The 19,458-nt window shown below is 36.7% G+C and overlaps 4 protein-coding genes, 1 non-coding gene and 1 pseudogene across 9 annotated transcripts; 1 reads left to right on the plus strand and 5 right to left on the minus strand.

The window, feature by feature from the left end:
• Positions 1 to 16: 16 nt before the first annotated feature.
• Positions 17 to 1,459, minus strand: LOC114525794 (vacuolar protein-sorting-associated protein 25-like). The gene is made up of 6 exons (XM_028547220.1): positions 1,390 to 1,459; positions 1,160 to 1,305; positions 717 to 770; positions 416 to 504; positions 266 to 341; positions 17 to 162 (listed from the first exon to the last, which is right to left on the minus strand). The coding sequence occupies exons 1-6, from the start codon at positions 1,440 to 1,442 to the stop codon at positions 32 to 34; spliced, it is 549 nt and encodes a 182-aa protein (XP_028403021.1). The 5' UTR covers positions 1,443 to 1,459; the 3' UTR covers positions 17 to 31.
• A 386-nt stretch (positions 1,460 to 1,845) lies between these two features.
• Positions 1,846 to 3,920, minus strand: LOC114525748 (myosin regulatory light polypeptide 9-like). The gene is made up of 2 exons (XM_028547167.1): positions 3,401 to 3,920; positions 1,846 to 2,232 (listed from the first exon to the last, which is right to left on the minus strand). Exons 1-2 carry the CDS (start codon positions 3,796 to 3,798, stop codon positions 2,118 to 2,120), a joined length of 513 nt encoding a protein of 170 aa, XP_028402968.1. The 5' UTR covers positions 3,799 to 3,920; the 3' UTR covers positions 1,846 to 2,117.
• A 260-nt stretch (positions 3,921 to 4,180) lies between these two features.
• LOC114525605 lies at positions 4,181 to 6,001 on the minus strand (annotated as a pseudogene).
• A 799-nt stretch (positions 6,002 to 6,800) lies between these two features.
• Positions 6,801 to 16,780, minus strand: LOC114525755 (ubiquitin conjugation factor E4 A-like). Of its 4 annotated transcripts, none has more exons than XM_028547177.1 (29): positions 16,639 to 16,780; positions 15,753 to 16,039; positions 15,191 to 15,309; positions 14,315 to 14,485; positions 14,147 to 14,211; positions 13,960 to 14,042; positions 13,820 to 13,881; positions 13,515 to 13,649; positions 13,142 to 13,306; positions 12,960 to 13,061; positions 12,784 to 12,879; positions 12,442 to 12,673; positions 12,154 to 12,231; positions 11,977 to 12,029; positions 11,752 to 11,859; positions 11,172 to 11,315; positions 10,966 to 11,036; positions 10,751 to 10,828; positions 10,446 to 10,563; positions 10,240 to 10,354; positions 10,056 to 10,141; positions 9,743 to 9,847; positions 9,573 to 9,656; positions 9,204 to 9,307; positions 8,505 to 8,601; positions 8,214 to 8,386; positions 7,963 to 8,068; positions 7,619 to 7,728; positions 6,801 to 7,507 (listed from the first exon to the last, which is right to left on the minus strand). In XM_028547177.1, the coding sequence occupies exons 2-29, from the start codon at positions 16,015 to 16,017 to the stop codon at positions 7,369 to 7,371; spliced, it is 3,264 nt and encodes a 1,087-aa protein (XP_028402978.1). In that variant the 5' UTR covers positions 16,018 to 16,039; positions 16,639 to 16,780; the 3' UTR covers positions 6,801 to 7,368. The 4 variants fall into 4 exon arrangements, with proteins under 4 accessions (XP_028402978.1, XP_028402975.1, XP_028402977.1 ...); XM_028547174.1 differs by having other exon boundaries at positions 12,154 to 12,234; XM_028547176.1 differs by lacking the exon at positions 16,639 to 16,780 and adding an exon at positions 16,260 to 16,527 and having other exon boundaries at positions 12,154 to 12,234.
• Positions 8,694 to 8,816, minus strand: LOC114525843. The gene has a single exon (XR_003687270.1). It is a non-coding gene; the product is annotated as a U5 spliceosomal RNA (small nuclear RNA).
• A 113-nt stretch (positions 16,781 to 16,893) lies between the features above and the next one.
• On the plus strand, positions 16,894 to 19,290 carry LOC114525719 (NEDD8-conjugating enzyme UBE2F-like). Of its 2 annotated transcripts, none has more exons than XM_028547136.1 (9): positions 16,894 to 17,073; positions 17,328 to 17,393; positions 17,675 to 17,740; positions 17,832 to 17,899; positions 18,058 to 18,128; positions 18,253 to 18,310; positions 18,388 to 18,420; positions 18,520 to 18,582; positions 18,844 to 19,290. In XM_028547136.1, the coding sequence occupies exons 1-9, from the start codon at positions 16,977 to 16,979 to the stop codon at positions 18,892 to 18,894; spliced, it is 573 nt and encodes a 190-aa protein (XP_028402937.1). In that variant the 5' UTR covers positions 16,894 to 16,976; the 3' UTR covers positions 18,895 to 19,290. The 2 variants fall into 2 exon arrangements, with proteins under 2 accessions (XP_028402937.1, XP_028402938.1); XM_028547137.1 differs by having other exon boundaries at positions 17,364 to 17,393.
• The last annotated feature ends 168 nt before the right edge of the window (positions 19,291 to 19,458 follow it).

A 19,458-nucleotide genomic window follows, 5' to 3' on the forward strand; every position in this document is an offset into this window, starting at 1 on the left:
AGTTGAAATTACTCACATTTGAAATGAGAAATCAGGAGAAGAATTTCACTCCCAAGCCACTGTCATCACCAGGCGTTGGTCCTTCAAAAATCTGAGCTTTATTTTTTACCTCAAGCGTTTGCAGTGCTCTTTTTAACATCCACATATCAATATCATGAAATTCTATTAAAAAAGATGGAAAGGCCATGAATTTTTCAACTTAAAGTACTGTTCATAAGAAGATAAAGCTCCTAGATTACTGTGTGCAAATTACAGCAATTCTTACCTTGATTTTTTGTATCATCTCCATGTTGTAGTTCAAATAAGGTACAGACTGTTCCAGTCATTGCATTATCCTTTATCTGGAAGTTCAAATTCAAAAGTGGGTAATGGAATCCTGGTAGCTCAGGTAGCCTTGTGATAATTCTGTTCATACCCACTGATATATAAGTGATCCCCATTCTTCTGGCTTCCTCCACATAATATAACCTCTCTCAGCCTTCTTGTCTTGCCATTCTAAATTACCTGGAAAATAATTCAGGGATCAATCTAATGTACAGTATATCAATATGAAAGGCATATGTATATAAGTTTGGTTCTAAGAGAACAGGATCAACAGAAATCAGAACGGTAGCTTGTTTAAAAGCCAGCTTGAAAAAAGACCATATTAGAACAAGGTAGTTTGAAAAAAGACCATATTAGCACAATTAAAATCATAGGTATCGGATCAATCTAACCTCTTTTCCGAAGAGTTTCTAAGACCAAGTTTATTCCTTCAATTGGTAATTTCCCTGATCAGTTGATTAAGTTAAATTTCGAATGCACCAAATTCAATCAACATCTTACATGTTTATACTAAGTTACATACACCATCATAATTAATTACACCATCATAGACTGGTCAGATCTATATGGTGGTCCAGATAACCGTCTATTTTTGTCATAGCCTTGCATTTTTGGGAAAAATACAGAACTAGGAAACATGCCAATGTGAACTGACATCAGACTGGTACAGTTTTGACTGGTTTGGACTCATAAAGAACACATTGGTGCACCACACTACGAATATGTACTATTTGTACAACAAGTAACAACTTATATTATAATAATTTATAAATGCAAGTTCTACAAAACTGTGCAGTGATGCACACTAATATTAAAAAACATGCAAAAAGGATACTATTTATCTCTTTATTAAAAAACAACGGACTATTCTGAGCTTCATTTACATCGAAAACATACAACTTTTTGTGTTTATAATATGTCAATACCAGATTACACCACAGGTCTAATTGACGAGCTTTTGTGTCTGAATTTTGTTGGATTCTATGAAAGAGAGAAGATATATGCAAGGTTTATGGTCCTTGTAAAATAAATACTATTTCATTGTATAAAATGTTCAAAACTTACGTGAAAAATGGAGGAAACTTGTAATGCCATGGCCAGTCAAAATTTGGCTCCATCTTGTTTATACTGATAATTTATGCAATCCGCATAATTATAAAATTAATTAAAAATAAATTTTAAGAAAATTATCAATTTGATACCACTGGCATAATATATTTTATAAATTATATTTTTTGGAACTAACCAATGCCAAGTTCTCTTTCCATGGACTATGTTACATGTAAAGTGGACGGTCATCTTAGGTGGTTGCAACAGGGTGAGATGTCACAAAGTAAATTCACCCATAACCGACTACTATGAGTGCCCCTACATCCCACATCCCTAAGTTATTTCTTGTTTGTGACTTAGCTAGTGACACGCGGACTGTGAGAATGACCAGACTGGTTGATGGTTGTCAACTATGAACAGTGATGAAACTACTATGGTACTATCTTCAGACAAGTCCACAAACACAAATACCACACACATGCAAAGAAATGTATTTTCACTCAAAAATATACTACACACCTATGTAAGAGCACTAGAACAATGTTCGCAATGTATAACATTATTTATAGGAAATTTTACAAAGCCAATTGCTCTTAGAATATTTGCCGAAGAATATGCTAAAGTGGTCTAATGCTATACAAAACAGCCAGTGGAAAAATAAGAAAAAGTCATATTGAAATATATTAGCAATTGATTTATATTACTATATTTGGTTCTTTTACAAAATGTGTGCTAGTCCGTATTTATTCATCCTTTGTACCATGTTTTAGCACTTTTGTGAAAGCAATATAGTCGAAGTTTCCTCTTGAGTCAATTGGCGCTCCACGGTACATCATTTCAACTTCTTCATAACTCATCCTAAAAGAAACAAAGAACAATCCAGTACAGTTATGCCAAGCCACACAATTTAACAAATATTTTCACAGAAGATTGCCACAAGTGCATTTCATCAGCAGCTTATTAGAATTTACCAAACATAAATATTGATTCATTGAGACAGTTCATATTTCAGAAGGTACTAACAATTGCTTTATATTGACCGTCTTAAAACAAACCCAATTGATAATGAACATAAATGCAAACCAATTAAGGAGAATTTTAGGACAATTGTGGCCCATTTTTTTCCCATCAGCACTGAGATTACAGAGGTCAGTATCCCCAAATCTGTGATAATTCTATTCAAATAATGCCCAAAAATAGCCATGTCAAATTTCCTACTGGTTTATACAAATAAAACCATTTAATTAAACCCCACATGCCATATTAATAAACACAGCTGAAAAAATTCTCAGTGCATTCCTCCTGTTTCTGTCAAAGCTTTGACAAGCCAGTTAAAGGTTAGAGCAGACTGGCTAACCATTTTAAACAATGCAGATCATCACAGGAGTCTGCTGAGAAGGCAACTCAAAACTATGCAAATTCACGTTGCTTTTCAACATAACGAACTACAAGCAGCAGAAACTTTCAAAGTACAGTGAAGTGGATCACGTTAGGTAATATGATACCCGTTATCCAAGTATGCCGGATCGAGCCTAAGCGATGCAACAGAAATTCTGTTCATCATTTTGATTACTTCTGTTCAGATTTTTTGCCCAGATAACCACATAGGGAAAGAACAACAGAGGGGTTATGTATATAAAAACCAAAATGCATACAAAAGGCTATTTATCACCCGCGATTTGTAGATTATAATAAAACTGATTTGCGTATGTGTTCGATTATGTTGCAAATTAGGCCAAAGTGTGCGTCAATGTCAACATTGGAATGTTATTTGGTTTTATTGATTTTGCCAGGATTGATGAATACGATCTAAAATATGTTAGCACTGCATAGAACTGTCATTATATCCTTTGCATTCCAGTTCTGGAAACCCCGTCGATGAACTGAAGTTGTTCAAAATGAATACGGGTTGAAAATAGGTACATTACTTTCGTCTCTAGCCACAATATCTGCAGTGTAACAGTGCATAACGAAACTAAATTTGTTTAATATCTTAGCAATATAACATGAAATTTTCATAACTAACCTGTCTCCCATAGTCATAAGTAATCGTTTTAAACGATCTTCGTGCAATTTCCCATCTCCTTCTTCGTCAAAGCAACCAAAAGCGTTTCGTATAACATCTTCGGGGTCCGTACCGTTCAACTTCTCTCCAAATAAAGTCAAAAACATTGTGAAATTCATTGGACCAGGCGCTTCCCCCATCATGCTGTCCACTAGCTTGTCATCCGGCTCTTTTCCAAGCGACGCAAACATGTCTTTGAGATCTTCAGCGTCTATGAAACCGTCTCGATTTTGGTCGATCATGTTGAACGCTTCCTTGAACTCCTGGATTTGAGCCTGGTCAAACATCGCGAAAATGTTCGACGTCGCTCGCTGTCCGCGCTTTTTCGTAACCTTCTTGCCTGTGCGTTTGCTTGCCATCGCTGAGAGCTTTGTGATGTGATGTTAGGGTTTGTAAACGACGCTTGATGGTTGCAATACGTCTGGTAAGACAGTTGAGTCTGTGGTCAACACAACACCACACCTACGCCTGTATCACGCACCATTCCTTATATGGAAATTATCATTGTTCTTTGATGTTCTGCGACGAAATACTGTCCAGCAGCTGCACGTTGACGGTTACGTCGAGTAAGGATAACCAAAAAACTTTTCCACATACCGTCGGCTGCGCAACTCTGTGCTGATGAACACTTGTTTCATGAAACGTTAGCAATTTTTGAACAAAAAAGACGATATCTGTTACACGAAAAAAAGCCGAAATCGATTTAATATACATCTACTGCTTACGGAATTACCATTTCTGTAAATGCATGCTCTGTAGGACATAGTTTTAAATGATATAAATAAAATAGGAGTTTCATTTCATTAATTAAATTAGGTCAATTGGATAAATATACGATATTAAAATCTACAGTAGGTTTCGAACAGTAATGTCATGTCTCTACACCTATCTTGGGATGTAATGTAATCCGAATATCAATGAACGTATCGCTCTCTGTGACTCTGTCAAGCTGATATTGATAGCAAAATTTGCAACATTCTTACATCAACCATAGATTATTCTGTGATACATCAGACATCAGTGTGTGATAGTGATGTATCATGTATGCCAGTCGATCTGTATGGTGTTAGATCATAAAACCTGATCAACTAACGCGCGCTTTGCTTCTATGCATTGGAGAGTTTCGGTCACAACTGTTCGTAGTTTATAAGAAATGTGTGGTAGTTAGGCATTCTTGTTTTGGAGACAAGATTGGCTACATGATTAGATCGCAATTATGACTTCAATCACACGGCCAAGCGTCAGTGTTGGCTGCTAGATAGGCTAATAGTGCCCCTGGTGTTGTTTCATCATCAATCATTCGGCTGTTCCAAATTTGATAACCTTGATAAAATCCACGTAATCAAAATAACCATCAGCATCCAGTTTCGCATTCTGTAGCATCGAGGTCATCTCGTCTTCTGTAAACCTATGATAATCAGTTTAATGAGGGCATTGATAATTACCAGGGTTCTGATGGAGATTGCCGGATAGATAGGTACTATTAGACATGTTCAAAAACTGACCAGAGATTTCACCAGATTATATATGCATGGATTAACTGTGCTACCCTAGTGCAGGAGACTATCACATATATATGTATATATTGTTCGTTTGCTAAACTTACGCCGTTTAATACAGGGAAGAAGCATCGAGTCACGCACGAATGCCGGATCAATGGAATGAATGATCAAATGATCTATTCAGTCTGTTCTCAACACAACAAAACAAGTTAAACAGAAACAACATGACATCATATCGCACAAAAGAAATTCAAACACAGCATACTAGCACACAGATATTGTCTCTGCGAGACAGAACGATTTCAGATTGGCAAATCGTCGACCTCTAAGTCTTTACATTTGACACCATGTTCCATTTGTTTAAACGTGCGAAAAAGCGAGATCTCGCATGAACAAATGGAGAATACCAAGCAGTGTTTGCGCATGCTGTTCAACGGAAAAATATGAAATGAAAAATGCTTACTTGTCTCCAGTTTCTGTAAGAAGTTTCCTCAACGTTTCCACATGAATCCGACCAGTCCCCTCTGCATCAAACAACGGACGCACTTTCAAAAATCTCGTCCGGGTCCTGTCCCGTTCAATTTATATGAGAGTGAGATTGATATACGATGGCGCTTCCCTGATCATATGTTCCAAATCTTCCTCTGTTCTTTCATCTTCTCCAAACGCGAGCAGTGTTTCAAATAGATCATCCTTGTCTATAAATCCATCACAATCTTGATCGATGAAGTTGAATACTTCACTGAGTTCGCAGATTTGTTTTTTGTCAAACATTGAAAATACGTTGGACGTGGTTCTTTGCCTAGCGTTCGGCACCAAGCTCAATGCCTTACGAGATTTCCATCCCCTACGACGCCTGTCTTTCCATCTCAGGCTGGCCATAGATTTCAACGCAGTTGAAAGCAATTACAAGCGTTAAAAGCAAAATAATCTGTTCCGAGAGAAACTGGTTTCTCGCAGACTAGATGTATAACGCTGAATGCTCACTATTGACAAACGATGTTTAAGCCAATAATCATCGTAAGCTTGTTCAAACATGATTTGATGTGACTATGGTAAATAAAATTCCTTCTGTTTGTCAAAACAAAGCCTAAAACTGCTTGTATGTATAAGCATACAAGGTGTTTAATATTCCAGAGGTTAGCAAGAGATTTATCAGGGCATTCAGTGATTGTAGTTACAATTATTCAAGTATGAGAGTAGATACCCACAAGCGATACAATATTTCATGTATGATATATTGTCTGTTCCTAATGCCGAATCAAACTAACTGTCACGAGTTCGCAAACTAGGGCAAATATGAAAATTGACCGCACTACTGTTGCCCACTTCAACTCAAAATTAATATTCTTCATACAATAGTTTGTTTTTGAAGAACAGACAATCCTCAAAGATAGACTATATTCGCAGACTGAATCAGCGACGAAGAGGGATTAACTCGTCGCTATGCGGGGTTATTTATGTACACAACGGACTCTCGTTTGTTTATTAAGTATCGATCCTTGTTTGCTATGGCATGCCAGTCTGGCTACCTAAAGAGAACTAAAATGCTAGCTGAATTATAAAATATAGTATTAGAAATCTTTTGTATAAGTGATTGTACGCCTTTTTCAGACAGTTTGGCTGCCCCTCCCCTCCCCCCTTGATAAGTAATTGTTTCTGTTTGTAAACCCATGTAAATAAAACTCTTGAAAGTTATAGTGGCCAGACAGGCTGAGTAATTGCCGCTCTGTGGGAGAATATTGGATTGTGTAACGTTACTATAAATATATGACGAAGTATGTGAGTTATGCAAGGTATACACACAGGGCTCTGGGGCGAGGCTGAGCCTGCGAAATAATGGAAAGCAGGAATTCATCTCATAGGTTATGTTCTCAATGAAAGGAGAACTACATGTATTTTTATATCACGTTATCAACCTGCAATAGTAAATTAGTATCAAGCAATATTTGCTGATACAATAACCGATTATTTGCGCTAATCTTTATGTGCTTCCAAAGTATAAGTATGGTCATTCTTTAGTTTTGCCTAAAGTTTGCTCAGAGCAACCAGGTGCATGATGAAACATGTTTGAATTACTACCACATGCTCTGGCTATAGTATGAAATGAATGCAAAGACGTGTAGAATTGCAATGAGGATTAGAGATAGCAAATCATGCTTAATCATGACCAACGCTTGTTTCAAAGGAAAACAAACACATGACCTTATCATATACTTGGTAAGCAATTTGATCCAATCATCACATCGTTAAGGCCTGGGACACAGGCCTTTCTACTTATTCTCCTAAGAGCAGTTTTCTTTGGCAACGCACTAATTCAAGAGTGGAATTGATATCTCATTGCAAACACGCTTTCCCCGCCTGGAAGCGCGTGCTATTCCACTAAGACAGAGTGCTATCTGCATGCTCATTCACGTGAAACTAAGTCTACGTGTCCTCGTTATCATGCTTGCCTTTTTTCCTCTTTGTTTCCTGCAGCCATTGTTGAATCCTTTCTTTCAGTTCGGGAACTGGTTCGAGCATATCCACTGTTAAAGGGGCTCTGTTGAATGGATCCATTGGGTCACTGAAGATGATGCAATGAAACATACGAAAATCAGCGAAGAGATCTCCACTTTGATATTATGAGATTCTCACAATGACTACAGAACGTTTTTAAAGGTAATTTGTTTTATACCTGAGAATATGTCTCATAATGACAGCTTTGTCCACGATATTCCCAGAGGGTAACCTCACGGGATCTGTCATCATGGAGAACATGATCGCATCCAAGAATTCTTCTGGTGCCTGAGAAAAACGAAAGAGTTAACGATCATTACTGGTTTAGAAGTAAAGAGGCCAGTTTATGATTTAGGTCTCCTGTAGTAACACTGGATAAACAAGAGATGGACCTTTTCAGTTTAGATTTCTTCTGTAATAACACAGAATCGATACAGGACAAGACCTGAAGTAAATAGAGCTATTTAGTCTAGTTTAGCATAGGTTTCCTCCTGGCGTCCCAAAAAGAGAACAAAAACCAACCTCCGGAAGATAATCATCAATTTCTTGCTGTGCTTCCACTAGGCCGTGTATTTTTTCACCAAGAGAATGCCAGTTCTCAATTATTTTAACGTCTGTCCGGATTTGTCTGAAGGAAATCGGAGAAAAATTATCGAGTAGTTTCATTCTAACACTTTGTTTGTCCAAGATGGCGTAATCTTTTAACAACGATTGCAAGGACCAATACAAACCCTACTTAAATTCTGCTTCATAGTTGAAGCTAAATGCCTCACCTTAACACTCGTTCAGCCTCGTGAAACAGAGATTTCGAATAAGAGCGATCATCTGCACCGACTGCTTTGCAAAATACTTCATCCACATCACCCTTGGCAAGGTTCAAGTAGATTGACGCGATGTCAAACACAAGCTGTTGTGGTTTGAAGTGAAGTTCGTCGAAATTTTTAACCTTCAACAAGAAGAGAACGTCAAAACGACAAGAATTTTCCTGGTGTTTTGAAGGAACGAATCAAAAGTGAAGACGTTTCTGGAAACATCAGTTTAATTTAAAGCCAGGAATCATATACCTTGAATGCTTTCATTTGGTTCTTAGCGACCAGACGTACAAGAAAATAATTTAACATTCCAGCAATTCTTGCAACCATGGCGGAGCTTCGGAATGGGCTAGACGAAAAACAAACCTCGTAGTATTCAACAGACGCTCGTTTAGTACCGGTCAAACTTTTTCTACGAGTTTATTTGCTTTTTTTGTTAAATACCCCGCCGTTAGGCAGGGTGACGAAAAATTAGTCTATAGACTCATTCTGTTGTTCTCCTCCACGGAAATCTTTAGTAAAAGGCGAAAGATTTATACGTGGTATGAAGGAAAACCAGAGTTTGTTGTTGTTGTGAAGCCGACGTTCAATATTTATACAACAAACCACGTCCTACGGATTACGGGACACTTGGATAAACGCTTTTGTTATCACACGCATGCGCAAATAAAGGAACCAGTGACTCGTTAAATTAATTCAAAGTGTCAAATTGCAAACGAATATTGAAGATTTAATGAGGTCAGCAAGGTCAACTTTCTGTCAAATGTTTTATGGATATGAACTTGAGGATTTTTCCAGCCTTTCTCGAAAATGTTCCGCGATGAGACTACCTGACGAGTGAGCTCAATAACCCACGAGATAATATTTAGTACAACCTCATTAACTTAGAATAGGAGTCTAATGCGAGTTGTATGGCCATTTGAAATAAACACGAGCATATATACTGCATACCTTTTGATTTCCACCGTGAGATAGGAGAGGGTTTTTACAGTTTCGTTGGCTAAAATATTGTGCCAACGAGCCATTGCTTTAGAGCTTTCAAGCTCACGTTCCTTCTATGAAGTACAATAAAATATTCAAATTCAAAATGAAAAAAAATATGAAACATTCAATTCAAAGAACTACAATGAAATAATAACAAATGTCGGCTGCTTTCGTTTGGTCCATGTTCTTTTCGCGAGCGCATTTCGCCTGAGAAATCAAGGGGAATTACGAGAGAAAATACAACAGTTGTAAAGTATTATCTAGCCATAGCATCCAGTCACTCAATGACACGAAGTTGTATGCAAAATGCATATAATGAACCTTTAGTAAACTTACTTCCTTTTTGGCATTGGGTGATTCGAGTTTTTCCCAATCTCCTTTGTCGCGTTCGTCTTGTAGTGTCTTGACTGCACTGAGATACTGAGATCAGAATACACATGAACGTTTTTAGCTGTTCAATAGATTATACTTGGCAAAAGCTAGACAGAAAATGCATCAAAACGCACCGACAAAGCTTCGTCTAGCAAGAAAGTCGCATCGTTGACAAGAAGATTGATGAAACGAAGAAATATTGGCGGCTCGCCTGAACTATCATGATCAATTTCATCCGCCTAGACAGATAGTAAAATAACAATAGACATGAACTCAGGTGAATTAGGGCGCCGGCTGAGTTGCCCTTAGTGTATTCTGATGGATTGAACAGTGCTGAACTGAGTTCAGGACTAAACCGAACTAAACTTAGCAAGCCAGAGTTTCGCTCTTCAGCCTTTGGTTTGCGAAGTTGGACTGCACAACACTATTTTTTTCAGAAATATTCACCTCTTTGCTGAAATCCACAATGCTTTTTTTGTACTGAGGAATATCCCAGATAAATTCCAACACGGAGTACATATGATGGCGATAACCTTGAAGTAGAAATACGAGACAGCGAATGACCATGAAGTACTCGAGCCAATAAAACCTACAGTGTAAACATACAGGCACATGGTGAATGTATACTAACCAAATTTCTGTTCAAAATAATCCCCTTTCTCAATATCACAGAATATCGAGAGTAAAGCAGGACCAAGATGGTTAGCTGCTAGTTCACTTGTCTGAAACACTTGTTGTCTGTAATGCTATAGAAAATGAACCAGGATTTTGAGACTCGAGTGATTGATTTCAATTGTGAGCGAATTTAAGACAGTACATGCACTACAAGGACTTTACCGTGGCTATAATATTTCCATCCATCGACGCTAATTCTTGCTTTCTAACCGGTAGTAAGGCTTCCAGTGCGTCTGTTATCTTCGCTCTCAAATGTGGATTCTTGATAGCACGGGGTTTGCTGAGTTGGTTATATGAAATGTTAACTTAGAAGTGCAGTACTTATTGTTTAAACGAGAAAAGAAACGGTTCGATGTACTGATGAATGGACATTAATTTTTCTCCATCATCGTATATTTCCTCTGTTCAAGGTTTCTCAGTTAGTTTGTATTCAAATCGAGTCAATAAGGGAAGGCAAAGCTATATACCTGATAAAAATAGCACAGAAATCAAGCAAATACTTTAAATCTTCACCGCCTGTTTCCAAAGTAGCTTCGTTAAAATGACTAGAAATACATGTGTACAGAAAATACATAACTTGCAACGAGATCAGGAATACGGAGAGTTAAAGTCATTGGATGAGCCTTGGTTTTTGGCTCTTGCAACCTCTCAATTTCCAACTTGCAAGACGGCAGTTGCTTACCGTAAAAATATAATAAAATCGACCATATTCTCCACAACAAATTCTGGAATATATTGAAAACCTACGGCAGTCTAAGAAAGTGACACAATATTAAATGATATACAATCGGATGTTGTAAATCCGACTTTGAAACGAGAATCTGGAATTCCAAGATTTGATTCCATGAATTCAACAGATACACACCGTGTCCTGGTTTCTTAACTAACCTCGTGTTGCGTGGCTAACGAGGGATTACCAATAGACATGTTATCAAGATCCTCCTGAGCTATAAGAATCTGGACTAACCAAGAAGCCGTTGCAATATAAAACTTTAGAGCTGTTTCGACCAAAGAGGGCATAAGTAGATGACACTATTTCATGAAAAATATTCGTTATTTAATAACTCGAAATTAATCAGTGTGGATAATCTGTTTATGATTTAGTCGTGTTACTATAGGAAAAAATTCAACTAACGTTCTTTACCCAAAAACTCTATCAGTTCTAAACTGTTGTTCCTAGAGGTCCAGTAAGGATCATCTCTTATTGATCCAGTGTTACTACAGGAGGAAACCTAAACCAAACTAACTTTATTTATACTGGATAGCTCTATCAGTTTTAAACTGTTCCACCTAGAGGTCCAGTAAGGATCATCTCTTATTGATCCAGTGTTACTACAGGAGGAAACCTAAATTAAACTAACTTTATTTATACTGGATAGCTCTATCAGTTCTAAACTGTTCTTCCTAGAGGTTCGGTAAGGATCATCTCTTATTGATCCAGTGTTACTACAGAATGAAACTCGTTTACCTTCAAAGAAAGCTGCGTTGCAATTCCTTTTTCAAACTCCTCTCGAATTCTCTCCGTAATATCGTGGTCTACGACCTGACGACGTGATGCATTGTAAACATCTTGAATCTGAAAGAATTTGAAAGATTTTATACGTTGCACGACATAACTTTCTTTATACTAACAGCACTGCAAGAAATCAACGGATAAGTATCAAATAGCCAGGTCCTTTCTTTCAAAACAAACCTTATTTAATTCTTTCATGAGTTTCTCATAGTAATCACAAGTCACTTGTAAACCTGCACAGAATGAAATCACACGCATTGTCTGGGTTTTGTAGCACATGCAGTTTCTATACGGTTAGTCTCAATTGACGATAAAAATTGAAGCTGGAAGATCGAGGTTTCTCTGAATTTAACCTACCCAATTGAAGACAGCGATGCGTGATGAAAAATAATTCAGTTGTGAAACCAAATGCTGGACTCGTTTGTGAATCAACCTCTAAAATAAAACAAAACAAAGCCTAGCTTAAAATGCGGGGGAATGCAGGCGAGGCAGAACGTAACAGAGTTGTACATTTCAATCTTAATCGACTGTCGACGATAGCGAAGGGTGCCCTGAGTTTACATCATAAGAATTTTAGTACTGGCGTAACGTCCAGTCAGCTTTTGTATTAGAGAGCAGTCGTTACTGCTTGAATGATATTGCTACCTTCAGATTCACGAACACAGAGTTTGGTCTCAGCTTGTAATCCACGCAAATGAACCGTGGTTTCCTCTTGCGCCATCGTGTCCACCGTTACCATAGCGATACAATAACGTGGATCAATTTTTGTTAGTTTCGAAGAGTGTGGATCCAGAAATGGTTGACAGAGTGCAAGGAGGATGTTACCCAAGTTTAAAAAGAATCCATTACTAGCCAAGGTTGCTTGATTACTGCTCATCTGAAATTGGGAAGGAGGGTTCGTACTGAGCAATATATGACTTGAAACTCGAGAGAATATGTAAACTGAAAAATTGAAATCAGGTTGAGAGTATTTGTATGACAGCCTACCTTCCTTCTATTATCATTTGAATGCAAACAAGAGGCGATCCAATGAAGAAGGGCATGTTTTGTGGCCGGTGACATTTTAAGTAAATTCTTGCAAATCTATAATATATATGGACATATTCCGTTATGACTTTAAACAAGACGTCTCCATGAGTATCATCACCCTCACATTCCTATACCTGAGTCATTTGATCACAATTGAACTTAATATACTGTCGTAGACTAGCAGTAATGGCTTCCATTTCACTCTGACTTTGTCTTGACGGCTTCAGGAAGAATCCCTAGATATCAAGACACGAAACACAATCAATTCCCTCTCGTTGAATTTGCCTGTTTATAATTTGACCATAAGAATACTTACCTCTGAGTTCTGTGGGTTCCTAGAAACACTAGAAAGGCCTAAAAACCGCCCCAAGATGGTGGTTTGCTCATAGCTTGCTCCCATGACTGGGAGACCATACAACCCAGAAAAGGCTCCAATCGTGACTGGACTGGATGGCAGCCATAATGAAGACTTCACAAGAACCTAGAAATACGAAACTTTCTAAGAGAGTTGACGAGACTTTGCAAGCGAGGGTGTTTATAAAAATCGACATTAACTCTTGCGTGTGCTCAAAAGAATTCCCATATGAGGAATGTCCATAAGACACTGTGCTATACTCTTATACTCGTAATTATCCCATCAAAACTCTCAGTATTCTCTATAGATCCTGATTTAACCACAGACAGTGTACCTGTGCTATGTCTTTATTCTGTGAAAACATATGAAGAACGTTCAATATTGGAGCGGCGTCAGGTTGCATCAAAACCATTTCAGTTGTCTTGATCTTCTCAGACACACGGTTGACAACAGGCGAGAACATAACGACCTAATTCAAAACACTAATCATCAATTTCTTGGCCACAACATTTGTCCTCTTCATTCCACTCAATGTGAAAACAACAATTCAATTCTTTGGGTAAACCCTGCAAAGATTAGGTCTTTTCCATTTTCCACATGCACTAACCATGTTATGTTAACATATAGTCAATTTCCTACCATTTCATCGCTTGACAGTGGATCTTTCAAGACAAGATTCCACAACCCCTTGAATTCCTCATCTATTTTACGAAGAAAGAAATGCAACCGGGAATTAGCTCCTCACGAAGCATGTTAAACGCACATCATTTCCAACATACCTTGGGACATGGTTAAGAGTAACTCAGAAAAGTCATGATGAGGGTTCTTGTTAGGAAAAAGCTCCGGTTGCGAAAGACACATTCTGAAAAGAACAACAAGAATGGTTTGTATCATCAAGAGAAGAAACCTTATCAAACTTCTGGTGGTGGTAGTTGTTATTGTTTTAGTCAAATTGATAGAGCTCACCGCGTGTAAGAGACGATCAGTTCTTCACATTGCTTTAGGTAATAGGCAAGCAGATCGTATTTATCCTGCGAAACAGAATAATAAATAAGTTGATCTATGAGATCTTAACAGCACAGATCTTGGCTGGTACCACTGCTGGTACCACTTTTCACACAGAAGATAACCAACCTTCCATTTCTTATCTTCTTGTAACTTCCTGTGGTAACATCCCAGCAAGTAATGGATCATTCTCTTCTCCGCTGGGTTGGAATCCAACAAAAATTTTGGAGTGTCTTTGCAGCCGACAGCTTCCAGAACATTATCGCCTGGTTTCTCCATCATTAACCTTTTCAGAAGAACCTGTGAAAACGTTTCAATAAATTCTAAACTTTCCACCCTTTATAAAGGTTACGTCTATAGCTATATAACTAAAATCATCAATTTTTAGAAAGACCACTTGTATTTTATATCCGACCACTTATATATGACCACTTGTATTGTATATCCGAGTCCGTCGATAAAACAACGGCACCCCTCCAGCAGGTCAAGTTGTAAGAGAGTTAGCTTTATATTGCTTTCTGATGAGCCAAATCCATAGAAATAATAGATATTATTTCTATGGCAAAATCTCATTTAAACTCTCGCACGATAATAAAAGTGTTTTTGCTTGGTTCAAGAACCCTCCAACTTTAAAAATCTTCACCAAATGAGCACATGCGGTGATTGTGACTATGTTAATTAGTCTAATTAGTATTGTGACGTGTTAATCGACGTTACACAATTGCGACGCAATCAATCGCGCTAATTAAAGCACGCGCTTAATTAAAAAGAAAATCGCACGCGCTTAATTCGTTGGTTGAATCAGCGCGTGCGCGATTGAGAGTTTAAAGAATATTGGATCATGCCAACAAGGACGTGCTGCTATACATTACTATTCACAAAAATTTGATTGGTTTAACCACATGCTGTATTCCTGTATCAAAGGTTAACACTGAAAATTTCCTCCATCACAGACCACTCTCAGGCAGACCTATTGATAGTTGAATATATTTTGCTAACACTCACCTCATCCATATCAACCCAGTTAAGAAATTGACTTTCAGGGTCTGATTCTGTGGCCGGGAGGTACACATATGAGGTCGGTATTCCACCAAATTCTCTATCCAAACCATCCTCTTCCTGATCTACAAGTGCACATACAACCATAATCTTTAGCATTACCTAAGACAGTGCAAAGTGTTTAACTGCCACATTATTGCAATATACATAGTTTAAAGAATGTAATAATACTCCATATGTTCCAATATAACCATGGAGCAGCATGGCAGTGTCTTCAAACAACTCAGCATTACTAACTCTCTAAATGAAGGCCCTCAGGTCAAAACGTCAAGAAGTGTTTTGTCTATTTTAGGCAGTTGTTATACCACATTTGATACTCCATATGTCTTTAATATTTAGGCACATCTTTCATAACCAGGTACCTACATTCTTTAGTTCATTCTTTAATACATGACACCATTCTATGACAAACATTTCTCCAATAAAAACACTACTCTAACAGACACACCTCTCTAATCAGAATTCCTTGCTAAGGATACCCCTTTAAAACACACAATAAACAACTTACATTCTTGAAAAGATACTAAAAATATTCTCTGCAACAAATTATTAACAATTCTTTTTGTATCAAATGCCTCTTCATCATTATCATCTTTCTCCTGTTCCATCCCTGTATCATCTTTGCTTCCATCCTGAGAACCTCTCAATGTCTCTTGTGTCATGTCAATACTGTTAAGTTGTGTGGCATATTGCATTGCTTGAGACATGGAAGGAAAGAGAGCCACAAAAGGGTTCCCTTTCAAGTCATCTCTTATTCCATCTTCATCATTCATGATTAAAAAAAATTAATGATTCCTAAACAACAAATATTTGGTGTTTCAACAGAATATTTAGCTGAATATTTATCTTGTCAGTTTGAAAGCTATCCTACACACAATTCAATGAATGAATGAATGAGGTAGCAGCTATTTCAGAAACAGTTGAGACCAAATGAAAGCTACAACTAAATACCCACAAGAAATAAGTCCAAGAATGATTTGAGCTACACCGTAGGTACAAATGGAGATCTTATTACCTATATTTAACTCCAATATTTCATTCAAAAACTAAGAGCAAATAATTTCACTTGACAAAGAACTACAGTTTAATTGGTTCTACATCAAATGAGCAAGCATCTCTTGTTAATCTACCTAGCCACAATCCACCCAGATCAAATCAATCAGACACATAACTGTCACCATTCAAATACCATTTAACTTTTAAACATTCACTAAGAAACTACCAATAACTACGTTATTTTTGCGAGATGATTCAACTGAATGCAGCATAATGAATTAATAAGTTTGGAACACTCAATTTTTATTGCTACAATAAAAAAATAAACATTTGGGAGTGAAAGATGACGTCATTTATAAAGACTTCTCATAAAACACATTGTTATAGTTAAACCGCACCTTTTAATATCAAAAATAGTATACAACAGTAAAAAATTCTTCCAAAAGTCACTTTATATATATTTCTTTTTTGCCAAAATTGCTATTTTCCACATGTTTTTAGAAAATGAATGGACACGGTTCATCGGCACTTCTCCCGAGATTTCGCGGGTAAAGTTCTCTCCCCCTGGATTATTAGGAATTGGAATGTAAACAGGGGGGGACAAAAATGTATTGATTAGAGAGCGCAGGCTCATCTCCAAACATAAACAAAAATATGGCAAAAGAACAGAGTGTGTTATCGAAAAAAATTATTTCCTGTTTATAAAAGATTTGATGTTTGGGTAAAAAGTTTAACCATGATCACATTATCAAAGAAGATACGCGAAGAAAAAGATAAGAAAAAGGAGAAGACATCAAAACTTCGCTCCGTACGAGATATTTTGTTGACAAAAGGTACCCACTCGTCAATGGAACATTACGAACATATGTTGTTTTTCATATCCGTTGTCACTGGCAGAAGGCAAAAAAATATTAAGTTAACCCTGTCTATCTAATAGTTTTATATGCAATAATAATGGCAAGTAAATAAAGGATAACATAATTCAGCTTTAAAACTCTCAATAATACTAAGAACATTGTTAATTGTTAACTTTCTCACGTTGTTTATCATCTGTTGTCCCGTTAACAAATGAAATCAACATATTTAGGATTTGTTAAACAAGTGTTTGTGGTTTGTATTTCAGAGGTGCCAGAAATGATGGAAAATTTACCAGGTCTGTTTCCACACACATCTTGTTTTCATACAACAAAGATGCTTCTTTTGTGAATGCAATAATAGACACCCTACCAACCAGCAGAAAAAATGAGCTCAATTCTGGATAAGTTTAAGGCCCTCCCTTAAGCTTAAGAAAAAAAAACATTCTTTATAGTTTCAAGTGTGACATGCACTATATTATGTCTGGTTAACCACATAACCCAAAGTAATTGAGATAGTTCAAAATAATGTTGGATGGCTCAATTGGGACTATTACCTTTATTCTGCTTTATAATCTAGATACCTGTCAAGTAGATTTTAAAGATCATGATATTTTAAAAGAATTTGATTTGACAATTAAACCAGGTATATAAGATTTATACCATGCTGTAGGTTAATAACCATATTGCACAAAATTAGTGCCTTAATTCCCTAAATTGATCAAACATTTTCGTAGAGGAGGGATTCTGGTCAGGTGGGACATTCCACTTTCACATCAGTGTTCCAGATGAGTATAACATAAAAGTAAGTCATGTTCTTTCAAGCAGAAACATTTGATGACATGATAACTAATACTTTTTCTGTTTGCCATACTGCCATAGATGTTGAACTGTTGGTGTATCAACTTTAGTGCAACTACTACTATAGTTAATTTCATCCAAATTCTTTTTCAATATTTAAAGCCACCACTAGCCAGCTGTTCAACACGAATATGGCACCCAAATATAAATGAACGAGGTCAAATATGCTTAAGGTAGATTCCTATCCAGTGTGTTTTGTACAGTGGGGATTATTGTTAACTTTAATTGATCCAATGTTCACAACTACATTATCATGGACTGCTTTGTTATAAATATAAAACAACTTCTTTCTTTTAGTTTGTTAAGAGAACACACAATAGATGGATCAGGTTGGGCTCCTACAAGGAAGCTAAAGGTATTCTAGAGTATGATTCACTAATGTTGGAATATATTCTTCAGTTTTCACTGAGGAAGATTTTTATGTCTTTTCAGGATCTAATTTGGGGAATCAATTCTCTATTCACAGTAAGTTAATACAACCAGCTATAGTGATAAAAACTATTGAAATATGGTTAGTCTTTGAGAAATGAAAGGTAATCACTTCAAACAAATATTATCTGACAGGATTTACTAGATTTTGATGATGCATTAAACACAGAAGCTGCTGACCAGTATAGAAACAGTCAGGTGAGCTGGATGAATCTCTCTCGTGTTTTACAGACCTCTGAGATATGTGTGGAATTACTACATCATTGCCTAAATCAAACGATATAAAATAGCGCTAACACTCACAGTCCGGCCACCTTGCATTTTATTTCTCCGAACTAACGAAAAAGAGCATTGCTCTTTTTAAACGAAAAAGAGTAGTTCCCGTTCTTTAGAAAGCGTACATGATAGACTTAATGTACTTTCATGGTTACCATCTTAACTTTAAACTTTTCTGCACAGGCGAGATTTACGGAAAAAGTCAAATACTTTATTCAGAACTACGCCTCGTGACGATGGACAATGACAATCTTAGTTCCTACTCTTGCAAATTTTTATAATTAAATAGATATAAAAATTGTATTATAGCTTAAAATTATTTACATACCTGAGGAAAATTTTTGCCATTTACCGTCCAAGAAATATCTTTGAACTATAAGAACAAAAAAGTTATACAAATCTACATAAAGAAATTGCATCGTTGTTCACAGTTTACTTGTGAAGAACTTTATCGCCGTCTTTGCCTTGGGAAATTTCCTGAATGACAAGATCAAGGCAGAACATAAATTGTTATAAAGTGAAATACTATTATTTGTACTGCATGTAAATATTCTAAAAGACCATAAAGTTATGTGTTGGGATATTTTGTATTTGTTGTTGTAATAAAAAGTCATACCTTGTATGAATTCCTGTCAGAAAAACGTGTCTTTGTTGACGTTAAATGATATCATGAACCTTCGTAATAGATACCATTGTCCGAACTCAAATCAGATCCAACAGTTTAATTTAAAGCATTCTCTTGGTAAAAATCTGTATTTGTTGTTACAAAACGATTATTTATCTAGTATTAATACTGAA

The sequence above is a fragment of the Dendronephthya gigantea genome, unplaced genomic scaffold (genome assembly GCF_004324835.1).
Source record: "Dendronephthya gigantea isolate DGI-Jeju-01 unplaced genomic scaffold, DenGig_1.0 000035F, whole genome shotgun sequence".
NCBI lineage: Eukaryota > Metazoa > Cnidaria > Anthozoa > Malacalcyonacea > Nephtheidae > Dendronephthya > Dendronephthya gigantea.

Coding starts and splice junctions, on each gene's coding strand:
- LOC114525794 (XM_028547220.1), bottom strand. CDS start 1,442: ATGGAGCCAAATTTTGACTGGCCATGGCATTACAAGTTTCCTCCATTT. Junction 771..1,159: donor TTTTAATAAAGAGATAAATA/GTATCCTTTTTG, acceptor TCAACTGATCAG/GGAAATTACCAATTGAAGGA. Junction 505..716: donor AGAAACTCTTCGGAAAAGAG/GTTAGATTGATC, acceptor ATTATTTTCCAG/GTAATTTAGAATGGCAAGAC.
- LOC114525748 (XM_028547167.1), bottom strand. CDS start 3,798: ATGGCAAGCAAACGCACAGGCAAGAAGGTTACGAAAAAGCGCGGACAG. Junction 2,233..3,400: donor CTTATGACTATGGGAGACAG/GTTAGTTATGAA, acceptor TGTTTCTTTTAG/GATGAGTTATGAAGAAGTTG.
- LOC114525755 (XM_028547174.1), bottom strand. CDS start 16,017: ATGAATGATGAAGATGGAATAAGAGATGACTTGAAAGGGAACCCTTTT. Junction 10,564..10,750: donor TTCTGTGCTATTTTTATCAG/GTATATAGCTTT, acceptor TAACCAACTCAG/CAAACCCCGTGCTATCAAGA. Junction 7,729..7,962: donor TTGATGATTATCTTCCGGAG/GTTGGTTTTTGT, acceptor CGTTTTTCTCAG/GCACCAGAAGAATTCTTGGA.
- LOC114525719 (XM_028547136.1), top strand. CDS start 16,977: ATGATCACATTATCAAAGAAGATACGCGAAGAAAAAGATAAGAAAAAG. Junction 17,741..17,831: donor TGATTTGACAATTAAACCAG/GTATATAAGATT, acceptor ACATTTTCGTAG/AGGAGGGATTCTGGTCAGGT. Junction 18,421..18,519: donor GAATCAATTCTCTATTCACA/GTAAGTTAATAC, acceptor ATTATCTGACAG/GATTTACTAGATTTTGATGA.